We start from the raw sequence: 25227 nt of genomic DNA on the forward strand, positions 1-25227 counted from the left end.
TTTGGCTCCTCGCTCTTCATTATAAGGATGATAAATCATTAGATCAAATATGAAATCAGACTACATGGAAGGTGCCATAACCCTGCCATATCTGACGTCCTTGGTTATGGGAAATCTTGGTTATTGTGCCAAAACTGGGCCTACCCCATTAACATTCAATCAGTCATTGTGGTGCCAGCCAATGAAAGGTGGAGAGAGATGAGGAGGATGGAGCTGCCAGACGGAGCGTTTTGACGCGCTGAGAGGAGGACAGAGCGTCACATCTCTCCAAACGCACATCAAACTTTCACCACAGCCTGTAGAGAGGAGCCAGTCCTCTGAATGAGGCCTGTTTAAGACATCGGGGACGCTCTGGATTCTGGACGGACGGCTTGGACAACGATGGAGACACTACTGACGGTGACTTCAGGAGCAATTTGACCCTGAAGAACCACTGAAAACATCCCTCTCTCTTTCTCTTTCTTCGTCCCTTTTTTTGCAACAGAGCAACGGGGATGGAGCAAGCACCCAGCGCGCCGAGCCCTCCTCCCAAACCGACCCACCATGAACCCATCAGCTTCGGCATTGACCAGATCCTGGGAGCCGGTACGGAGCCAGAAAACGGGCGGACCGCTGGAAGACAAAGTGGAGCGGATTTAAGCAACGGGGACGGTTACTACAGTTTAGGAAGCCCGACCGGGGCCAGCGCACCTTCTTACACCGCGCTGTCAATCTCTCTCTCCGGCATAGTGCCTCCGGTTGAGGCTTCAGGTTCATACGGGGAGAGTAGGAGTCTGGGCAGCCGGGGAGTGATCAGAGTCCCGGCCCACAGACCCGTGACAGCCCCGGGGCCCCCAGCCCCAGTCCAGAGCGCCGTTCCCGGCTTTGGAGGGCTGTGCTTCCCCTGGATAGGGAACAGGTTTGCCAAGGATAGAATATCAGGTAGGCCAGCTGAAAGATCTAATGGGTTTACTCATTTCATTATTTGTGAAAAATTAACAGATGATCCTGAACAGAAAACCTATTTTAAAAAAGTAAATATGTATGCGTGGCAAATATTTGTAAAGGCTATAGCCTACTGCCAAATGAATTTACATATATTAAATTAGCTTTTTATAAAAATATATATTTGCAGTCTATATTGCTTGGTAGTTGAGGCTCATCGTGTTTTAGAATAGTTACGTATGTATAGCTTCTACATTGTGTCTGCCCAAATGAGTTCACTGCGCTTTAGGAGTTGGATATTAAAAATTGTATCTCTTAACGAGCTGTCATCAAACAGCATGCCGTGATTTAAATAGCCAAAACAGCAACAGCGTAGTCTGAATATAATTTGCTGGTGTACTTCAAATTCAATTTTCAATAAAGAATTACTCAGTGGAATTGAGGAGATTATATAAGTACAAAGTTAAACAATAATGCTTTTCCTTAAAAAAAAAAAAAAGACTAGAATTTTACATAAATCCATAAGAATAAAGTTGGTGTAAAAGATTTTATCACGAGGCCTGTAGTTTTGTTATGGACATTTATTAATGATTATTTTTGACATATATATGAAAAAGAAAAGATAAATAGGCCAACAGGCCTGCTGTCTTCTCAGTAATTAGTGGTGTGGGGAACTGAGAACATCGTAAAGATCCTAAGGCCCTGACAACTTTTATATTTATTTATTATTTTGTAATTTTATTGTTTGAAATCGTTGAGGTTTACGGCTCTTCTCTAACAATACTTTACAACCATTCGCGTTGTTCTCAAATGGCTAACACCGCCTAAATGGGCAATTGTTGACAAAGAGGGCAAATATCTGTGAGTTATGGCCTTGGATTTCCATAGAGAGTGGGTAGTGAATTAGTCTGTTTTGCGCTGTAGGATCATCATCCCACTCACCGGCTCCTCTCTCGCTCTCTTTCTCTTCCCGAAAGCGGCTCTGGTACCGTTCGCCGTCACCCGGCGGATAGGTCACCCGTACCAGAACCGGACACCTCCCAAGCGGAAAAAGCCCCGCACTTCCTTCTCCAGAGTGCAGATCTGCGAGCTGGAGAAGCGTTTCCACCGGCAGAAATACCTGGCCAGCGCCGAGCGGGCTGCCCTGGCCAAGAGCCTGAAGATGACAGACGCACAGGTCAAAACCTGGTTCCAGAACCGCAGGACCAAGTGGAGGTTGTTCACATGAAACTTTTCATGTCCATCAAACTTTTCTTCGTTCACCTTTCATTGAACTTTACACATCCCACAAAAAAGTGCCACATTAGTTTTCCAGGTCCTGATCAAAAATCTAAACTTCACCTCTGTGCAGGTGACCTCTTGCATAATTTCCGGGTTAACTGTGGCAAAGTGGATATGCCAACACAATACGAATGAAGAGAATAAGAGTCCGTTCAGTTTTATATTGAATTTGAAATGAGGGCAGAAAATTTTCCTTTGGCCAAACACCGAAATAATACCTGCCACGGTGAGATAGAATAGACATATTTTATGTTGATTTTCGACTGGATGGAAGCAAATACGGCTTTTAGTCTGAACTCTATATTTCGCACCGTATGAAGCAAATGCATCAGAAACCTCCAAAATATATCGCCAAATTTATTAAATTGGCATTATTTATTTTATTTCATGCCTGGCATTAAAATCTTTCTAGCTCTACACATCTCTCTTCCTTTCTTCACACCTCTCCTCTTTATCCTCTTTTATTTTCGAACATAAACAGCAAAATGTCAGTTTCTCAGTTTCACGTGTGCTTTTCATATTCTGCACTCCTTACCTGTCTTTTTTTTTTAATCTCACATAATGGTACATATATATTTTTTCTTAATTCTCTTTGCTTCAGGAGACAGACAGCTGAGGAGAGGGAGGCGGAGCGCCAGCAGGCCAATCGGCTCATCCTGCAGCTGCAGCATTCCGCCCTCCAGAAGTCCCTCAGCGAATCAGCAGCCACGGATCCACTGTGCGCCCACAACTCCTCCCTGTACGCCCTGCAGAACCTCCAACCCTGGGCCGAGGACAGGGAATAGAGACCAGGCGCTAAATAGGCCTACACATCACACAGTGTCACGCTGTAATCAATGAGCAGCATCTATTATCCCGGAGAGGATAAATAAATTGAATTAGGCCCACATAGAGGACAGTATCCTTGGGACTTATTTTGAGCCATGCAATGGGAAAAAAAGACTGAACAAAACATACTGAAGGATGGTCCACAGGCTTTTGAGTGACTGATGGTGAGACTGGAGCTGGGATGATGGTGAGTGATGCCTGTCTTGATTTACTGAAACTGAACCTGGACTAAATCCTGCCACTGCAAGACTTGTCAAATCCTGTCAAGGAGGCTCTTTCACTGAGAGTCAAAAATGTCTTCACACGCCGTGATCGTCTTCTTATCTTCTGCTTGTACCTATTCTGTCTATTAGAATAAACGGGGGATCCGGGAGACTGGGGATCATCATCCCATAAAGGTTGTGAAGGTGGCAGTTCAAATTCTGCACTGGTGTGACACTTATGCTATAGATGACTGTTTTGTGAAGGTGTGTCCTATCAGTGCAACCATCTTCTCACAGTTAGACCTAAATCTATATCAGTTTTTTGGGAAAGAGGACCAGCCAAAGTAAAAGTGAGACCTATTCCTGCACCAAGTAATACAGCAGGTGGAAAAAAAAACAAAAAACAAAACAGATGGAAATGTATTTTGAAGGGACATTTTGTAATGGTCTGCGGCTTAATCCTCTTTTAGGCCATATTTTCTAGTATTTATAAATGGCCATACAGTAAATGTATATGGCCATTTATATATACTGTGTATGTTCTCTGCCCTCTGCAACTACAGTGCACCATCGCAACCCCTAATGTATATACAAAAGTGTGGTGCATCCACATTAAGCACAGAAATGAACTTAATGTTACATTTTCTCTAAACTATGGTAAGCAAGTCCTAAAAGCAGAATAGATGTGAGGATTAGTAGGGACAGAAATGGAGAAAATAAGAGTGAGGCTGTATGTTGGGTAATGAGGGGAGAAATGCATGTTCAGTAATGGTGATTAAGTTTCTTTTTCATATGCACATTATCATGTTTCATTTGTGGGCCACGGGATGGAGGCGCAAATGTACACCCTTTTTTTGTACTTGAGCTGTATAGTTATGTAAATAACAATATAAACTGTTCTTGTGAACCTTTTGCTTATGCTGTTTATGATGCTCCGTAAAAGTTGATTTTAAGGTTGAAAAACACTATAATTATAAGCTGTAACAGAGAAAAGGCTGTGGAGCAGCAGAAGACAAAAAAAAAACAAAAAAAAAAAAACATAGCAACCATTAACTGTTTTTTGAAAAGTTTATTGATAAATATAATGATTTTATACAATATTTCAAGACACACATTATTTCATTCTGACAGTTTTTATCTGTCCGTCTGTATGCCTGTCTACCTGTCTGTCTTCCTGTCTGTCAGTGAGTATGTATGGGTACATTTGAGCCGCAGCACACCTCAGCAACAAATTCAATGATACTTTTGGTAGCACAGTGAGAGGGCATGACAGTAAATCATTTATAAATCTGTGTTTTCGTGTCGCTCAATCCTCACGGTGATGGCTCTTATTTGAAACATGGCTTCCATTCCTTCAGAATCAGTGAAAAGGTCTTTTTTTTTCTTACTTTCCCATCTTTCTTCATTCTCTCTCATACTCTTTGCTGTCTCCCTCCTCTTCTCTAACCCTCTCTGTCTCTCCCTCACAGTGAAAGGTTGGTTATTGAAAGTCAATGTTTTTATCAGAGCTGGAAAAAAAGGCAATGAAACTCTCTTTTCTCCGGCAGAAGCACCATCCTTCAGCCAATTCAGGAGTGTGCGTGTAGCTTGGTTGTCGATTAGATAGTGTCCACAAGAGGAAGCCACATGCAAGCATAACGACACTTTAGAATAACTGTGGCAAACAGAGACTTCACAACAGGACACCGCACACATACACACCCACACACATGCACATTCCCACTCAGCTCTATACACAACTATAAAATGGGCTCTTTTTATTCTACTTGCGCTATGAAAGACTGCGTGTTGAGAAACAGACAGCATAATAATCTAGCAGTGTGAAACCTGACAGGGAGATGGACAGACGGCTAGAATCCGAGACGCACAGACAGATACGAGTGATTCCAGACGGCGAGTAGAAGCCACAAACACAACAGTAAGTATCTACAGTAGAGTCATCACAACATTAAAACACTGACTGACACCACTGGTACACACACACACACAGTTGGAGTTACTGTAGCAGGGCTTTGGAGGGACTGTCGCGAAGCTGGTCACAAGACTGAGGACTGCCTTACTGAGGTCAAATTCAGCTCTTTCAATCTTTACAGGCATTTATCTGAATGTGCTATTAGTATTAACTACATTTCTGAAAAGAGATGAGTTGGCTCTGCATGGCTACATCTGGACCCGGCTTCCCAAATCCTAAATGTATTGCCACCATGTTTTAAAGGGCATATATGCCAAAGATATGGTAGGTCTATGCGTTCCATGCTCTACAATATGAAAGTTCCTGTCGCTGACATAGGAAATTGTCATTAAAAGTGAATTCATCATGCTATCATTTAAGCTTATAATGCATAAATGATCATTTCCACTGATTTCATGTAGAACATCACATTGCTAAGCTGCTTGTAGGAATCCCAGCCCTTTTTTATAACATGGTTAAAATTACAAATTCCAGAAACGCTTTGAACGCGATGTGAGATGGAGGTGGTATTGGTATTTACACAGTGGCATGAAATACAGTAGATGCTGTCCAAGAAGACAGCAACTCTAACAGGGACAACGCAAGGAGATGGAGAGGGTTGGAGGCCGAGATAAAGGGTCACAGAAAGGTCAAAGCAAGGTCAAAAGATCCTTTGGGGGGTTGATTCTGAAAGACAAAGTCCCTAACTGAGCATCGTGATGGGTTGTTGCCATGGATTTATTACAGCAAGATACCTCTACACAGCTTTGTGGCAACCTGTCGCCACCACAGCGATGAAAAGCCCCATGATTGCCTTCACGTGCAAGCTATCCTGTCCTTGTTCCCTCGCAGGTCCGGGTTCACCTCTCCTCCCTCTCCTCCTTGTTCTTGCCCCTTGTTCTTTCCTCTTCTCCCCCTCTGTGCTTTCATCTATTGCACCGTCCCCCTCTTCTTTTATGATCTAGATGACATTTTCAAACAGCTGCAGAGACTTCATTATGTTTTCATCCTGTGCGAAGAGAGAGGACGGAGAGGAAAAGTGAGACGCAGACAGGGAAAGAAAAAGTCATCTGACAGCTCGTGCAATACTCAAGCATTACCCAAGTTGCCACTAGGGGACGGTAAAAGCCCGTAAAATGAGGTCAATGTGATAACAGTGCTGAGTAAGAGACAGTTATTTCTCTCTGCTGACATCCATATTGAAATAAGAGCAACGATAGGACACCAATAACCACAATGACACCGAATGAGACTTGCAAAGAGGAGCGTTTAGCAAGAGAGCTGAGGGAACATGGCCTGTGCTGAACATCAGTGAAATTTGATTACCTGTGCCATAAACACAGTAAGAAAAAAAACTCAAGGGGTTTTCAAGATAATGTATCAGAAGAGGGTTTGAAGACTGAGTACCTCTTGACAGGACAGGATGAATTCATCAAGAGTGACCACTCCGTCTCTGTTTTTGTCCATTTTCTGTGGAGAGTAACACGTGAAAATGGCATTTATTTAAAAGAAAAAGATCACAGATTATTATGGTAATGCAATCAATTCCAGCCAATTCAAATTTGGGAGACATTTCAGGACTTTTTGGCAGTGTTCACAGTCTGATGGGAAAGGGGGACTGAAAATATTGTTGCACACCTAACACTGGCTTAAATGCCACTTTCCTTTTTGCTTCATTTACATGCAGCTAATGGAGCTGTTCTAGTGCCATATGTCTGCGATGAATATCTTGCATCCTTGTTTGGTATCCTCAATGTCTGTGTCATGGCCTGCAAATATCTGCCGTGGATGTAAATAAATGATTCAGATTGTGTTTACCTGGAAGAAGGCATCCACATGCTGTTTGGGTGCATCAGTTTTCAAGACAGGGTAGGTGTATTTCCCCATCATGTCATATATCGCTCTGACAATGTCTGTCATCTCCTGGAAAACAGTGCCAAATTATGTTTGGCACAAACAAAAAGACACAGGTCCAAGGATGAGACTTCAACACAGAAACACCAAGTGTATATTTCAATAGGAACCACAGACAAAAATGAATGTAGACACGCACACCTCTTTGTTGATGTATCCATCTCTGTTGATGTCGTAGAGGTTGAAGGTCCACTGGAGCTTCTCTCTGACGGAGCCCCTCAGCAAGATGGACAGAGCTGTAACAAAGTCCTGAGAGAGAGAGAGAGAGAAAGGGAGAGAGAGAGAGAGAGAGAGAGAGTATAACTCAATGGCACATTGAAAAGCAGAGATGGAGTGGAAGAGAACATCTGATTCAGACCCCTTCGAGAATAACATTAAACAGGCAATGCATCAATCAAAGAAGGAGTTTCACAAACACAAATGAATGCCAAAGTCAAAATCAGCCAACTCATGTCCACCAACCTCGTCAGCTATGCATAATGTGGCTGAGTAATATGAATGTACAATTTGGTCATAAATATTCATTGATGGCACTTCATGTTGGTAACACAAATCAGGCTTGATTATTTAGTCAGCATGCAGTTCTGGATGAAGTTGAACTTCAGGGACAATTAGGTTGTTATTTCCTCTTGAAAAATTAAAGCAGGGGCTGCAGCAACTTAGCATCTCCCCATATTGCCCATGCCTTTGATCCGTTCTGAGCCCAAGTCTGTGTGAGTGCAGTGTGCCTTGGAATAACTAATATGAAGAGCCATATCCTAAACCGAATTGCTATTTTCATATCAATACATCGGCTTGACAGCTTGTAACAAGTCAGTGATATCTAGCCCATACAAAACAAAGACTTAGTATTATTCTTGAGTGCTACCTTCACCATCCACCAAGATCTGAGAGTTCATAAAAGTCAATAACTGTAATAAAATGGAGTTTTAGGGGCTACATTTTGTACAGTAACACACTCTATCAGGGCTGGGAGAGCTTTAGCTCCCCTTGTAGGGTAATAACATTGTCTGACCCTGGTGAGACCAACCACATGATTGTTTTCACAGCAGCCATTTTGACATGAAATCTGATTCTGTGGAAATTCTGTTCCAGCGAGCCAGCATGAACAACACCAGGACTCTGAGCCTTCATTACAGACATTACTCACACCTGTATTTACCATGCCTCTTACCCTTTGCCTCTGCTGATATAACACTAGATTGGTAATTGATAATCCTCAGTAAAATGGGCTCAGTACCATTTGTTGAGCCTAGCAGAGGCAAACAGGCGCAGCTGTAGAGTCAATCAAACGGGGGCAGGAGGAATAAAAACAGAAGTGGTGTTCTGAATGGATCACTCTGCTCTGATCCTCAGCAAAAACGCTCACATGACTCAGGACAAATCAACTGATATGATTCTCTGCATTTAGAGGATTTTTTTCTGTTTTCTTCACCAAATGATGACACTAAAAAACATACATACTTATTTTAGTTTAACATCCCTTCAAGAATAAATTTTGAGAGACCTGAGAGGGAGTGAATGTTTCAAACCTCAAATTTGATGGAGCCGTTGTGTGCTGTGTCGAACGCATTGAACAGGTAGTGTGCGTAGGTGCTGGCATCTGCGGGACAGGGAGCAAACTCAATAGTTGCACTAGAAACAATGCCAAGATAAACACATGCGCACACATAATACACACACACACACACACACACACACACACACACACACACACACACACACACACACATATAACACACACACAAGCATATGGGGAGTTTGCGGGAGGCAGAGAGGGGGACTGCCCCCCCTAGAGGCCTGAGCCAAAGTTGCATTTGAACTTATGGGGAAATAATAAAATCATTTATTTAGTTACTCATCTTATTTCTAAAATTTTAATGTATCTATTTTTGTATAACAGCACATAGGCTGGCTTCTTTAGTTATTATTTTTTGTTTCTCTTTCAATTAACATATATGCTTCCTGTTACCTAGACAACCAGCTGACTCACACTGCTGCAGTTTCTGTGTACATTTAGGAAGTGAGTGACGTAAATAATGGACATCTAACGTCTCATAAGTCGGGAAAAATGTCGGATCCTGCTGCAGTGAGAGGTAATATTGTGTTCATTTCCCTCATCTGCTTTGTTTTGAAATGCATCTCAGAATATCTGTCACCACTAGCTGCTGACTGCAAATGGTGGCATGAAATACAGCAATATTTTGAAAATATTGTTGTATATATATCTGCAAACCTATGTCACTAAGTTGTGTATAGGTAGACAAATATAACAAGTCATATGGGCATCACAGATGTGCACAAGGGTCAAACTCTGCCTGCACACACACAGTCACACACACTCTACCTCCATGTGGGAAGAACTGTGAGTATATCTGCTTGAAAGTTTCTTCATTTACAACCCCACTTGGACACTCCTGGAAGCAGAGAGGGAAAGAGAGTGTCATGAGACGGATTGAAGGATGAACATTAAGTGATGGGCATTATATAATCATATTGGGAATATCAATGGGAATATATGGGACAATGGGAGAACCCTGATTTGCTTAGGCAGATATTTTCTGTTAGCAACATCTAAGGCCAATGCAAGTTTCATTATCCAAAAGCTGTGAATTTGAAACATGGTGAGCTAGTTTGCTGGTTGATACTAGATGATACTAACTTGAATAATTTACAATACTGCTTGTTTGCCAAAGGTGAAAGAGCATATTAAGGCAGATCTGTCCACCTTGGGAAAAACAGGTCAGGTGGGTCAGGACTCTGCAACTTGAATTATCTCAGCTGTGAGCACAATAAGAACTGCTACAACAGTTAAAGCATGATAAGCAATCTTACATGATTTTAGGCCAGGTCTGTCAATTTTGTGTGGGAGATTGGGACTACTTTCTGTGTCCAGCTAAAACTCACATATAAGATGATTACACCTGAAAGTTCCAGAAAAAGGGCTTAAACCTAGCTACATCTGCAGCATTGAGTCAATAATATATCATTTTTAAAACATGAAAAAAGTGTGAAAGTATAGGCCATAATATCAATAAGAGCAATAATATTTTTTTCTCTTTCAAAAAAGCCATTCTTCATTTTAGTAAAACCCAAAAACTGACACAAGAATGACATTGGTGTTGATGTCTTCATCACTTCACAGACTAATTGATCAACAGGCCAATCTCACAAAAACTTTCAGAAGTGTGTTGTTTTCCTTTAATGGCAGTTATAAGGTGCAGCAGGACAGTCACTTACATTCTTGAAGCCCCGGTAGAGCACTTGGAGCTCCCTCTTGCTGAAATTGGTTTGAGCTTCTAGCTGGTCGAGACCCTCTGGCCGATGGCACACCATGGTCATCTCCAAGTCATCGTCAACCTTGTCTGTGGACACACACACACACAGAGAGAGAGAGAGAGAGAGCGAGAGAGAGAGAGAGAGAGAGAGAGAGAGAGAGAGAAATTAGTATTTTTATGAACTTGTACAACAAGAGTGTGAAAGAGCAAAGGAATGGGATGAATAGGATAGGGTGATGTAGAGTAGGAGGAGGTGAACTTTCAGGAAGTAGGACACCCGGTGGCTTAGGGGACTGAAGTGGACACCTGAAACTGACAATGCTGTGTGATCTATCAATATCAGGCAGAAATGAGGAGAAATCCTCCCAAAATGAGAGGGAGGGGAGCAGCATGGATGAGAGATCGAGGTGCAGACAGGTAGAGGTCAGTCTAATCACTCTACGTTCCTCCTCCTTGCACACCCTATCATTAACAACTCATTACTCGCTAGAGGGGAGGGGAGAGAGGACAAACACACACACACACACACACACACACACACACACACACACATACAGACACAGAGGGAGAGAGAGAGAGTCACCCACCAATAGGCACTCTCTCTCTCTCTCTCACACTTATGCGCGCACACACACACACACACACACACACACACACACACTCATGCACACATTTGCCAGAGCATGCTTGCTCCCTGTAGAAACTTATAATGTAATAAGTGTGCATAATGTAATAAAAAGTAATAAAATTCAACATGTGGCCATAATTTTCAGTAGTAAAATACTGGACATATGACATAATAATCTATTGGCATATAAAGTAATTATCATGTTATCACATTTTATGGTGGCTATTATATTATAAAATTAGAAGATTTTTTTTTAAATGTAATGACTTCAATATGTATTATAATGAGATGACAAAATCATAATTTTAGTGAGACTTGATTGAAAACGATTGATCAACCCCCCTGATGATAAATGTAACACCTCCTTAATCTAAATTCCAGCCAACGTCTGCCTCTACGGGTGCATTTTACACACCCATTTAAATAATCAGTAATGATTTGTGATAAATTTTAAGAATCTGTGTGCAGCAAAAAAAAAAAAAAAAAAAAAAAAAAAAACAACAACAAATATCTAATCAGACACACAAGACAAAGCTAATCAGCCAATTAGCTACATCATTTTGTGTTTGACTTATACAATTTGCTTTATTTATTTTATTTTATTTATTTATTTATTTATTTATTTATTTATTTATTTATTTTGCTGTGAAAGTTTCTCATTGGATACAGCTACAGCGGTAAAAATCAGCTGTTAACTTCTTGTTAGCTATACTTCCTGAGCCACCATGCTACCTAACCACATTATGACTCCAGGTAGAAAATTCATTACATAGTATTGTCAGATGGTCCTTTTTGAACTGTGAATGTCTGAAAAGGCAGCCTGAAGGAACCTTTGTAGGCAAGCTCATGTTGGCTGTTGACGTACTTCCACTGTGGTTATTTTTCAGCACCTGCATTGAAAGATTGTTTTGTCCGTGCCAGATTTCTCTACAATTTGAATTGCTGGCAGATGCACTTCATTTTCCAGTGGGGGATTCATTTCAACCTCCCAGGTGTCTTGATAATGTAAATTGTGTCATTCACAACATGAAATTGTTTAATGTAGATATGCGTATTGTTTGTTGAGCTTTTTCATTCTTAGGGTGTTAACAGGAACCATGGCCACTGTGTGTCTTGCTCATGCCCAGGACAAGATGATCTCCAGAGGTCCCCCAGCAGATTATTTAAAGGTTAGAGGGCCCTTTTGGCCCAGGACAACTGACTTGGGTCAGATGTCAGTGACACCAGTGATAATTGCAACTGACCTGGGTGTTTTCCCCTCCCGGTTGGCTATTGTCATTGGGATGTGAGTAGATGATGATGATGATTTCAAGCTTCGATAGTTTCATAATTCCCATCTGGCAGCATTGATGGGCAGCTGTTGTGTTTAGTCTGGTCCTGGGCACCATGAGTAAACAACCCTCGGCCCCTGGACATGCAGTTATTCCATTTACTACTACTAGTAAGTAGTTGGTTGCCTGCAGTTTGGACTGCAGGCAATCAACTTTAGCCAGCCAAAGTACAAATAAACAGCGATATCTCAAAACTGTAAACTGTAATACAGTAAATAATACTGCTGAATAAATTGTACAATTGTTGTGAATACATCCCTACACAACCATGCACACCATGAACATAAACTAGATGAAATTACAGCTACCTCTTGTGCTCAGTTAGCCGGCCAAATTGTCTCAAGCGCTACCTGTAGTTTTGCACATACACATTTCAAAAATGGGTATCAGTTATGCACAGACAGACTCAGTTAGGGATATTCAGTATTACTGGTCAGCCTGGCAAAAAAATAGATGGCTCAGTTGCATCCCATTCTCTACTTTGTGAGTGTCCTTCACTTTGTACCATCAGAGAAAGTTGTGTGCCTGAGTACATGTAGGGTTTCACACAATGACTGACTATTTTAATCCATGAGGCAAGACCTCTAGTGCTCACACCGCCTGTTTAAAAGCTTTGTCACTCTAATAAAACCACTTTGTTCCCTCTCCAAAGCCAGACGCTCACCCAGTGAATCCTGTGGAAGTGTGGAAGTGAGGTGTGGAAAACACTGGGGAAACACTGTTACTGCCCACCGCTACGCTCTACTCAGTTACTAATGAGGGTATTTTTTTTAAAGGCACAGTGTGTAGAAGACAGAAATAGGATGTAAAATTGCTTAATGTGTTTTATTAGTGTATAAAAACAAGAAGTGAAAAATCATAGTGTTCTCATACAGTATTCTTAATCTACGTAAGCAGGGCTGCTGGTTTTATGTGTGTTGCCTTGTTGCTTCGCCGTGTTTCTGCAGCGGCTGGGACGTGTTTATGCGTGGACCTTTTTAAAGTGTCTCACTCTTTCAGAATATCTCCCACTAATGACTAGTGATTCATTGACTGAGAGTCAATAAACGTGCAGCTGTCAAAGCACAAACATGAAATGTGAATTAAAGGTCCAGCAACACCACTCAAACACAAAAGTGGTCTTCGGTGTCCACTGTTCCCATCTAATGAATAATCAGACTGCTCATTCAAATGGATGTGTAGCGAGGTTGCAAGGTTGAAGAGGCAGATGTCAGTAAGAATTTAAGTGTTTAATTATGTTGTAAGATTACTCTATCACCTGAACAGCTGATCTGATGTTGCACTCAAACTAGAATTAACCGGCACTCATTACAATAACGATTTTGGCATCTTATTATACTATCCACACAGAAATGCAACGCACTAATAACGTATTCGATTATGCAACAAAATATTATGCTGCGTCCAGCATTTTACCACATTATGGGCATTTTATTACATTATGATTTTTTTTTCCTTTACTGTTTTATTACATTATGCAGTTATTACATTATGAGTTTCTTTGCACTCTGTCTTTATATATCTCTCTACCCCCTCTGTCACATTCTCACTCTGTTTCACACACACATATAAACACACACACACACACACACACACACACACACACACACAGAGCCCCTGCAGGCCCTGCGTTTCATCAGCCAGGCAGTTCAGTCTTTGTCAGTGTCACATTAGTGGGAGGTGGAGGGGACTGACTTTTGCCCAAGGTGAGGTAATTCACACCCAGATCCCACTAGTCCTGTGGTATGTACTGTATACAATCACACATACAAACACACACACACACACACACACACACACATGCACACACATTTGGATGTACACACATGCTTTCTCATCTTTTTGTATGTACAGGCACACATCCACAAAGAATCTTCCATCAGATATGGTTATAATATATCAACAACGCATCAGTGCACTCTTTGATTTTTTGGGTTTTGATTTTTATGCACAGTACAAGGTACTTGTACTTAAAGATTCAGACCCCCAGTACTTCTCCTGAAGGACTCTACTGTGAGTCTATTGTCTGTACCATAACTCGACTGGCACAGTCACCTTCACACTCCAACCTCACACTATAAACCACTGTAGCACACAATGTCCCAGTTCACAGTGCAATGTATAGTAATATCTCTTCAAGGAAAAGAAAAAGTCACACAAATCCATTGCATGTCTGTAGAAACACCAGTGTGTCATATCATAATTGTTATATCATAACCACAGCATATCATCACAAGTAAACGGTTATAATGAGTGTTGCTCTTGAGGCATCACTGTCGGCTTCATTATGAGGATTCTGTGACATCATAATGAAATGATAGAAGGAAAGTGCCATTTCTGCAGAGCAACTGTTGGTTAATAACAGTCATATGACGCAAGCATAAAATTATAGCACATTTTAGGTCATAGTGCACTAACTGAGAGGCGTTCAGGTGTGAAATTGTCTTCCACACCTTTGGTCAATAAAATTTACTCAAAAAGGACAATCAGCATTCAGAGAGTAGAGGCTTAAATAACTCAAATGTGGTTATTACCTGAAGAAGAAAGCCCTTACATTCTCTCAGACAAGACCAGACAAGACAACCACTTTCTTTATCTGGTGCTACGATTATTCCTGAAGCCGCTGCAAGCACGACAATGGAGTCTGTGACTGTACAGAGAGTGCCTAATTTGTTTTTCATTGTTTTAGATTGTGCATTGTATTCATATTACTGTCTGTAAAAGACGCCATCATATACAGACAGAACCCAGACTTTCAGAAACGCATTGGGGGAAAAAAAAACACTATTAAATCCAGTGCAGATAACACAACATGCAGACCTGTATTTCTGCATCTCTAGCTGCTGACTTTATCAAATCTACCATGAATTATTAAATCAACACTGGAACAAGGAAAGGTGAAGAAGTAAGGAGTAATAAGATTATTTTATGCACCAGATCACAGCTAATTATAACCCACTGTATAGATTATAGGGATTAAATTCTTCCTAATTATCACTTATCATATTAAACTGAAAACATTGCCATCATTCTTTTGCTTGATGTTGGCTTGGAGGCTCAGATTTCACCATTTTGAACATGACAAGTGGAGTCAAAATTTGTAATAACAGCAGCAGTAGCACTTTTTGAGCAGTGTTATCAATAGTGTACACACAAACAAATGTTTTTTTTTTTTTTTTTTTTTTTAGAGCTGGCTAGAGTGGCTACTTTCAGGGCAGTTTCACAAGGCAGTACTGCAACACGGACCAGCATGTGGTTGTTGCTTAGTGTTATTCTCAACTTCTGTTCAGCAGGCCTATGTTACGAATAAGGAGAGAGTTAAGAATTTATAACTAGAGGGCACACAAACTATCACCTGCCATCTGGGTTTAGCTTTCCGAGAACATAGTGTGTAAATGCAGTGACGTTTAGGCATCCAAACTGGAAGTCTCAGATATTGGACATAGCAGCACATGAATGCAACATAAAAGTCATGGTTAAAAAAATACAGTTATCTAACAGTGGAAAGTCCAGATGCACATCATCATAAAAATCATCAAAAAAAACTCCAACTTGGCTGGTGGAGATAGCACTGGATCACAGTGATACCAGTGATAATTGCGGTTCTGACTCACCCTCCACTGTGATGACTCCCAGGAGGTGCAGCATTTTGACGGCCCCACAGCACAGCAGAACGATGGCTATAGTTTGTAAGCTGTTCTCTCCCTGCTCTTCCTTCTCCATAACTATGCAGTTCTCCTCTTCCTCTGGCCTTGTAGCTCTCCAACTCACCTTTTCTTCTCGCTTTACTTTTACAGGGTTTTGTTAACTCAGTTAGGCCCGGATATTTAACGAGCAGAAAAATATAACAATATATTGCGGACTCGTAAACTCCTCCTGGCTAAATAAAAGTTACACTACATAAAGCTCGATGTTGGCTGTGGCTCCTCAGCTGTACCAGACTATTCTGTTTTCTCCCTGTCCCATTGTTTTGCTAGTATACATCCTTCTCATCCCCATAAACCTTCTGTCTCTCCTCCTTTCTCCTAGACCGGGCTCAATATCAATCTACCTGCCTCTCTCTTTCTCTTTGACTTTTTGTCCCTCTCTCTCTCTCTCTCTTCCCTGGGGCCTCTCCCTCTCTCCCCCTGACCTTCTCTTCATCCCAGTGGCTCTCTCTCTCTCTCTCTCTCTCTCTCTCTCTCTCATCGCCTCCCTCTGTTATAGTCATGGTGTCCTTCATTCTTTTGGAACAGGAGTTTTTTCTCGAGGGTCTGACCCAAGCACATTGTCACAATGACGCATTCTCCTTCTGCTGCATGACCGTGCACATGAGCACATCTGCATTTGATAAACTGGCGGCTGAAACACACACATCCGGCCCGTAACAACACAAGGCTTAATTTACCACAAAGTGACTTCTCCAACTACATATGCCTTGGTCTTTCATTGAACATACTCTTAGACCAGATCAACTGAACTTAGCTTCATAAAATCCTCCCTAAACTCAGCTGTAGTGTGTCTGACTGGGAGAGGTACAGCATATGAAACACAAAGGTTAACTTGCTGTAGTGGGTATGAACCAGCAGGGGGCAGCAGACACCAACACACGGATTGAATATCTATTTAAACCACAGGAAACACGTTGAGGGTGAACATTGATCTCTAATGGTGCTAAGAAACAACAGCTGCAGGGACAAAACAAAACACATTATTCATAATTTAGAAAACTTTCAGATCAAGATTTTCTTTTAAATATTTCATTACATTGTTGTTTAACAGTTCACGTTTAGCTGATAAATCTATATAGAGAAATCACTATATGCTCCCTAATGTACAGCACATATGCTATTGTGATACATAGTGAGATTAATGTGGAATATGTAGTATCTATCCAATGTGTTCCAGTTACAGTGCTTTTATACTTTTATTGTGCATGATAATTAGGCTGAGATTGCCCAGTGAGCTGAAGTGTAGCGGCGGACGTGCAGACAGCAGGGGGCTCAGTTGCATCAAGAGGCTTCCCACTGAGTCCTGAATTGAAAGTTTGTTTTACTTACAGTTCTGGAAATGAAATTAGCACCACCGGGCAAAATGACACTACATCTGAATTTAGAGGCAGCAGGAGCGTTTAATTGAACCTATTACGATGCTTTGAAGACATCTGATAAAGGGAGCATCATTTTAGAAAATAAATGAAGCATGCCTTGTGTTTGTTTAAGTAATGTATTCAGATTCTTGCATATTGTGCACATTACGAGAACGGGTGCTCTGCTCGCTCAGCTCCCTCTCTTACTGTGACCAATCAGCAGCAGTGGAGTTGTGATATAACACATTCACAGTGATAAAAGGATGCCGGGGAGAGGATGATGCTGGAGTAGCAGCTCCCCTGCCAGCTGTGCTTGAGAACGGAAAGCGTTCCTGATTTTGTTTACTAAAAACTAGTGGAGAAGAGAAACGCTGAAATCCTTTACATAAGTGTAGAGACACCACGATGGAAAATTACTGCTGCATTCAGTATTTCACTCAAAGGCATGGCAAACTCTGTGATTTTTCATTTGAACATTTTTATTGTCATCACTGGGTCTAGAAAAAATCATGACAGTGAGACGATCTGAAGTCCTTTCTGTGCAGAGATTTTTTGTTGGGGATTAAAGTCACTCTCACTTGTAAGAGTGAAATGATCCAATCAGAGCACACCTCAGTTTGGTTGACTCTTCAGGTGCACCTGTTACCCTCCACTGGCCCCAACAAACAGAAGCAAGAGTAACTATTAGCTTCTTTGTCGGTTTTGTGCTATTCCTCGATATAAATACACCCTTTTACCAGGGATTAGGTTGCAGTACCAGTCTGATGTTATATCAGAGAAGGAGAGGGCTATAGCAAAGTGCTTCAGTCTAATGCTGCGTTCAAAACAACTTGGAAGTTGGAGAACTCCAGCCCAGAGATCTCTGACTTCTGACACTGTATTCATGCTGCAGGGTAACGCAGGGAAAACATGGATATCCAAAGGAAGTTTGGTGGATATGGTGGGTAACATTACAATCCTACGTTAGTTCCATTGACACTGCACTGCCCTTTGCAGGGTGGTGCCACCAGCTAGTAGCTAGTCACAATGGGGTGAGTAAAAACCCAAGACAGAGGGGAAAATAGCTCTTCAATTGCACATATTGCCATAATCAGGGTGAAATATAAACATATTTCACAGATAAATGTCACCCAATACCTTTATGACAGTTCCATCCTCACCATTACTGATGAAGACCGCCATGTTCGATGTCGTCACTGATGTCAAGTCGGATAAATCAGAGCTCTGAAATGACACCTGCATTTCCAAAGGGAGCTAAAGCCCACTCAGCCCTGCTGGAATGTATTACTGAGGAAAATGCAGTCTAAAACGCCATTCGTTACAATTAGGCTTCTGACTTTCAGGAATTCAAATCTTGGCGGATGATGAGGATGGGGATTTACCGTCCCTTTATGTAAAAATATAAGTAGGCATTAGCAGTAAAATTTACTGAGGTGTGAAGAGTAAAAGCAGTCCAGAATGATGAATTGGAAGAAGACGGTTCTTTAAAGATGTGTTGAATCACTGATGCACCAACCTGTAAGAAGTAGCCCGCCCCCAAGTGCTCCATATAGTGTTGGCTAGTTTCAACTCTAACAGTGCATCTTGTTTTGCATGTCAAAGTCTATTGTGCAAAGTAACTAATGACTCGCAGCTGTCAGATAAATGTAGTGCAGTAACAAGTGTAATACGTCCCTCTAGTGCAGTATGATGTCTCACAAAAAAAGAAATACCCTGCTGAAGTTGAGTAAATTATGTTCTAATGCTTTTGAAAACATATGAATCTGATCTGATACAATGTTATCAGCTTTAAAGATAATGATGGATATGCCTCTGATAAAAAAAAAAGGTAACTTGTAAGTAATGGTTTAATAATGGTTTTATAATGGTCTAGGTCAGATCAGCACTTTGGTGTGCTTTATGGTAAAGACTGTTATTACATTGTTGCTGTTGTTATAGTGTAAGTTACTGCTTTAAAGTGAGCATGAAACTGGGTCTGCAGACATAGTAGGCTGGAAACACTGTACTATACATCCTAAATAAACTCTAACCTGGAAAGCCACTTTGAGAAATGAACTTTTCTTCTGTTGCTCAAGCTATTACAAACTGGCGGTTTGACAGTGCCCCCTTTTCTTTCAGGACTCGGTGGTTAGTATTGAGAGGTGGCCCCCGACTGTCAGTGAAGGTAGATTGCCTGCCACTCTCAGCAGCCAGCTCCCTGTCACAAAAATTACTCTTTAGATCAGAACAAACACACCCTTCCATCAGACAAACAGGATTCTGCTCCACCTTGCCTCTGGTCTAACTACATGGCTGTGGAATTTAATGTTAGACCCACTTCTCATCTTCTGCACGCACACACACACGCACACGCACACACTCCACCCACAATCTTCTTTCTTCTATCGCCCACTGAATCCCCCTCGCTCCCCTTTCACTTATCTCCCTCGCTCTGCTAGATGCTCTTCTCACTCTCTGCCACTCGATCTCTCTCTCTCTTTCTCATGCTTTTCCCCTCATTCTCCTTCTCTTCTCTTCCCTTCACGTACTATGTCCTGTAATCCTTACCAGCAGAGAGGGTAGTGTCATTTGCATAATCTGAATTAGCCTAATCTGTCGTCCTGGCGGCAATGGAGAGGGCTCGCTCTCACTGGCCTCTTTACTGGCGGAGAGCGCTCTTCAAGAAAGTAGGAGCCCCACTCGCCGCCTTACCCAGGAGGCAGAGAGACGACTCATAAAAATAGACTTTGACTACAACAAAGTCCTATTTACACCGTGCAAAAGCTGCACACATAATCGTGTTCCATGGCATGGATTCAAACTCCGAGACTACGGCTTAGTCTGAGTTGCATTGTTTCCTGCAGTCAACCAAGCCAGTGGACACACACCGAGTCCCCTGACTGGCCTTTGGGGTAGTTCCTTCAAAGTCTAGACTTACTTTATTTAAAATCACACACACACACATTCAGCCACATATCCTCAAACTCAGGCATACACACACACAGACACAATATCTCAAGGGTACAAACTGTCATAAATACATCTTGGCACGCACTTGCACACAAAACAATACACACACACACACTCCCATGCACATGCACACAGTTACACACTCACACATCTGTTTGCTTACTAATCCTTTGGAGCCAAAAAGACTCAAGTGCCTGAGGGTATTTGCAAGGGGTGTGTGAAAATGTTTGTGTGTGAAAAACCGGGCATTCTGCAACCCACTCACATACACAGACAAAATGCAGTGTCACACAAGCTCGTGTGTCATCGTTAATTAATTTTGGGAGCGAGTGAGTCAAACAAAGCTCATTTACGCACATCAGCGCGGCAATATTGATTTTTGAGTAAATACATGTCTAGACTCATAAGATAGACAAAGATGCAAACACAAACACACGCACACGCACGTGCAGACACACACACACACATCTGCTCTGTGCAGACAGGAAAATGTGCACCGAAAATCACACATATTCACCGTTGAGAGGAAAGCGAGGAGAATGACAAGATGGCTTAATAAGCACTCACACCAGTTAATGGGAGCGTGGGTGATGGAGAAAGGGAGCAAATGAGAGAGAGAGAGTGGAAGCACAAAGGAGGGAAGGAGAGAGGTATGGGAGACGACAGCGCTAGGAGGAGATTGTGGCAGCCCGTCGGAGTGTGTGGGAGAAACGAGAAGAAAGTAAGATAAAGAGAAGAGAAAGAGGCGCGGAAGAGAAGTGGGAGGGAGAGACAACAGAGGGAAAGAGGCAGTGAAGAGACTGGCGGTGGGGGGAAAGTGGAGGAGAGAAAAGCACAAAGATGTGCAACAGTCACAGAAAAATAGAAAAATCCAAGAGGAAAAGGGTAAAGGAGGGCAGCGGGAATGTGAAGCGGCAAGCGGGAGCAGCAAAAGGCGAAAAAGAAAGCGAGATAAGAGACGGAGCAAAAGAGTGACAGAGAGGGAGAAGATTAAGACAACACCGCTGCAGGGAGAAGAGTGAAGGATGGAATGATGGTGGGCGGAAAAGAGATGAAAAATTCACCAGAGAGAAAGCAGGGAGGGAAAAAAAATGGCATGTGGAAGAGTTGGCAGAGAGACGGACTGTCAGAGGCCACCAGCACAGACGGCCCAGCCAAGAGAACAGCAGCGAGGGAAACAGGAAGACAAGACCACCGGGTAGAGGAAAACAAGCGGGCAAGACAAGCTGTCAGAGAGGGAGAGACAGAGAAGCACACCTGACAGAGAGGAAAACAGGTCAACCTCAGGAAAAAACACACACACACACACACAGACAACCTTGATAAAGCAAAAGCACGGTGAAGATAAGCTGGCATGCAAACAGTCCAACGGGCAACCAACGCAACCACCAGCTCCAGCTCGGAGAGGCACCACGGCGAGCTCGTGCTCATGAGGATTTATCACACAGGAATCTAATCTCACATTATTACAGCCGAGCAGTGCCTCTCTCCGTGCTGCAGTCAGTGTCGCCGTCCCAGATAACGCCGTATCTGCAACGGCACAGAATACAAGCCCCCACAACAACACCCCACAATACAAGCAACACAAGCCCCCGCCACTCTAATCCTGTACATGGCTAACACATTAGAGCAGGGGAAAAAAGGGCGAGCATAACATAACGGCATTAGAATCACAGCACGTGCTGATCAAAGAGCCCTTCAGATCCTAGACATATGTCAGCTTTTTTTTCATATTTTGGAGGCTTGTTTTCACAAAACAGGAAGGAGTAAATGCCGGCGTGAATTATTTTGACATTTTTCCCCAAATGTGGGTGCATGTGTAATCATTCCGCTCTTTGTAATAGTGACAAATTAAAGCCCTCGCCTCTCAGACACCCGTGAGGAGAGGTGGTTGCTGGAACGAGTCGGGAGGGAAAAAAGAAAAAAAAAAAAAAAACAGTTAATTCAGAAAATGAAACCTTGCCGTTCGTCTGGGAAAAGTCCTGTTTAATTTGTAGGTAAAAGACTATGCATCAACGAGTAAGTTTAAAGGACCGCGCCCAATTTATAGGGGTTATTTTGCATGTCACCATAGATTCGCTGCTTATTGTGGCCATTCAGTGGAACAGCCAGTTTGGATTTATGGGATTTATATAAAAGAGGTTTACCGCCTCATGATAGAATGAGCAGCAAGCGAGGCAACAGGTCGTCATAAAACACCGTGTCTCCTCTCTCTTCACTCGCTGATCTTATTTACCTCTCCCTCTCCTTCTCTTCCACATGGCCTTGACTTACTTAGGAATACCCCAATCTCATCATAACCCCCCCACCCACCCCCCACCCCCGCAACCCCTCCCACCCAAAACTGACATCTTTTGTTGCCATGGCTACTGTGCTTGCTTCCAAGGTAACAGCAAGATGGAAAAGCAGTGTGTGAGCAGAGTGACAAATACCCTCTACATGTGTGTTTACCAGCAGCATTGCCCACGTCTGCGCGTGCAGCCGGACATAAACACACTGACGCATGCACGCACACACACACTCACACACACACACATACACACACACACCCACCCACCCACTCACACACATACACACGCACCGTCGCCAGCACTTACTACCTTTCTTCTTCAATTTGCTCTGTCATTACGATAAGCTGAACAAATCCATGCAGCCATAACATGGGTGTAAATACTCAGTGCTCACACACACACACTCACTCACTAATTTGTACTGAACAGACACTTTTGTCTTTGGAACACCTGTTGGTCTCTCTCTCTCTCTCTCTCTCTCTTTTAACGCAACATGCTTTTGTTGATAGCATCCCTGCACAAATACCAGCAGTTGTTTAATCATTACTCTGCAGCCAATGTGTATTTGCATTAGTGTGTGAGTGTGTGTGCATGTGTGTGTGTGAGAGAGAGGGAGAGGGAGAGAGATTCACCAAAACATGCTTTGGCAATATTGTATGTGATACAGTCATGCCAATAAAGCTTTATTGAATTGAATTGAATTGAATTGAGAGAGAGAGAGAGAGAGAGAGGAAAAGTGAAAAAAGCACACCATCAAAACTTTTGTTTTTGTATGCCTGTGTGTGTGTGCATGCCTGCGTGTTTGCCAGGCAGAGAGAGAGAGTAGGAGAGAGAGGGAGGTGTGAGAGTATGTATGTGTGTGTGTGTGCATGTGTGTGTGTGTGTGTGCTCCCTCACCCCTGGACGGCCTCCTCTGCTTGGTCTGCATGGTCAGTGTACCCACCACGGCCCCCATGTTTGCTGTCGTCGTCGTGGAAACAAGCACGTCTAAGCTGGAGTCTGTTTCTGCCCGTCACGTGTTGGAACGGCTACAACGCACACACACGTTCCCTCGCTTTCTTCCCTTCTCTCATCCTCTCTTCCCCTCTCAATGGCCGCTCTCACCACAAACCCTCTTACTATCATCCCTCCTTTCTTTTTTTTCTCACCCGCTTTCCAACACATATGGCGCTCCTCCTCCCTTTCTCTCTCTTTCCCTTCACACACACACACACTCTCCCTCCCTCCATCTCCCTCCCTCTCGCCTGCCTTGTTTTTCATTAGGAGTTGTAGCCTCTCTCTCTCTTTCTCTCTCTCTCTCTCTCTCTCTCTTTCTCTCTCTCCCTCCCACCTTCGCAGCAGCCCAGAGCCAGAGCAGTGCACCAGTGATTCAGTGTGAAATCACCAGGATGTTGATTCACTGAATTATACATTAATAAGACTGTATCCGTTTGATTGTAGATGATGAGACTCTGTGAATCACTCTGGGGGGAAAAAAAACAAACATGCCCTGTTACATTTCACACCTAAATGCATCTGCTTTCCTCACGTTTGGAGGACAAATATGCACATAGTTAACCACTCAAATATTGACTTGCGAGTAAATATGAATTATGGAGCAACAGGGCAACACGTGATGCAAATCGGCTGCACCGTGCCTCACTCCTCGCTCTCCCCTCTGTCCACCCCCGCCTCCCAGTCATGGCATCCTCATGAAAGGCCAGAGTGCTCCAATCTATCAACACTTGTGTCCAGTCCATCCGTCACCCCTGCTCATCCAGCCGTAATACACACACACACACACACACACACACACACACATACATACTTAGAGGGTATGTTGGATGAAGGGATGGAGAGAGTGGGTGGTGGCAGACTGGCTATAGAGAAGGGAGGAGAAAGACATGGGGACGAAAGGAAGGGTGAAGCCGGCTTAAAGGCAAGGAGGTAAGAAGAAGGAGCGAAAAAGAGATTTCAAGAGTGAAGGGATAGAGAGATATTTAATAGGAGGGGAGGAGAGAGATCCAGACAAGTGTCCTTCAGTGCATGATTTTCCTGCCAGAGCTGCACACAGGGAGACAAAAAAAATGCACAAAAAATGATTTATTTATGGCCTAATCAATACAGGACACAGGGTAATGGTAGGGTAATAAATAATGATGATAAAGTCAAGCAAACTACAGGAGCTGCCTGTTACACATAGCACGCAAGGCATGTGTAGTTTTAGCGTGCACACAATTGAAGTAGATTTCTAGGAGACTAAAAAGCAGCAGCTTCAAGACCGCATCGCTTATATGAAAATTTTATATATGAGCATACTGCATATGCCTCAATAGTGGAGGAATGTGGTCAAATATAGTCACATATGAACCTGTTGTGGTGGATATGGTGATATATTTGCATCTCACATATGCTGAACAAATACAGGTGCATGTAGCTTACATACAGTATGTGCATATATGAAAGCAACATATTGTCCCTACCGTATGTGCACCCATACCTGCTCAACATGCAGTACTTATATGACAATGACAGCTGTTGACTCAAAAGATATGGAGGATGCATGTATTTGAAATATGCAAAATGTTAGACACAGTGTGCA

At 42.6% G+C, this 25227-nt stretch overlaps 2 protein-coding genes across 2 annotated transcripts; one reads left to right on the top strand and one right to left on the bottom strand.

Annotated features, from left to right (window-relative positions):
- The first annotated feature begins 494 nt into the window (after nucleotides 1-494).
- Nucleotides 495-2990, top strand: tlx3a (T cell leukemia homeobox 3a). The gene is made up of 3 exons (XM_030062610.1): nucleotides 495-921; nucleotides 1902-2139; nucleotides 2807-2990. The coding sequence occupies exons 1-3, from the start codon at nucleotides 495-497 to the stop codon at nucleotides 2988-2990; spliced, it is 849 nt and encodes a 282-aa protein (XP_029918470.1).
- A 1368-nt stretch (nucleotides 2991-4358) lies between these two features.
- Nucleotides 4359-20021, bottom strand: kcnip1a (Kv channel interacting protein 1 a). Its single transcript, XM_030062612.1, has 8 exons — nucleotides 19954-20021; nucleotides 10342-10466; nucleotides 9449-9518; nucleotides 8634-8704; nucleotides 7243-7350; nucleotides 7006-7110; nucleotides 6595-6657; nucleotides 4359-6196 (listed from the first exon to the last, which is right to left on the bottom strand). The coding sequence occupies exons 2-8, from the start codon at nucleotides 10441-10443 to the stop codon at nucleotides 6149-6151; spliced, it is 567 nt and encodes a 188-aa protein (XP_029918472.1). The 5' UTR covers nucleotides 10444-10466; nucleotides 19954-20021; the 3' UTR covers nucleotides 4359-6148.
- Between the last annotated feature and the right edge of the window lie 5206 nt (nucleotides 20022-25227).

The sequence above is a fragment of the Myripristis murdjan genome, chromosome 10 (genome assembly GCF_902150065.1).
Source record: "Myripristis murdjan chromosome 10, fMyrMur1.1, whole genome shotgun sequence".
Classification (NCBI taxonomy): Eukaryota; Metazoa; Chordata; class Actinopteri; order Holocentriformes; family Holocentridae; genus Myripristis; species Myripristis murdjan.

Bases quoted from the DNA above. Each gene is read 5' to 3' on its own strand.
- tlx3a (XM_030062610.1), top strand. From the start codon at position 495: ATGGAGCAAGCACCCAGCGCGCCGAGCCCTCCTCCCAAACCGACCCAC. The intron at 922-1,901 runs GTAGGCCAGCTG...TCTTCCCGAAAG, and splicing joins TGCCAAGGATAGAATATCAG to CGGCTCTGGTACCGTTCGCC. The intron at 2,140-2,806 runs GTTGTTCACATG...TCTTTGCTTCAG, and splicing joins AACCGCAGGACCAAGTGGAG to GAGACAGACAGCTGAGGAGA.
- kcnip1a (XM_030062612.1), bottom strand. From the start codon at position 10,443: ATGACCATGGTGTGCCATCGGCCAGAGGGTCTCGACCAGCTAGAAGCT. The intron at 7,111-7,242 runs GTGTGCGTGTCT...ACTGTTTTCCAG, and splicing joins ATGGATACATCAACAAAGAG to GAGATGACAGACATTGTCAG. The intron at 6,197-6,594 runs GTACTCAGTCTT...CTCTTCGCACAG, and splicing joins TCATCCTGTCCTGTCAAGAG to GATGAAAACATAATGAAGTC.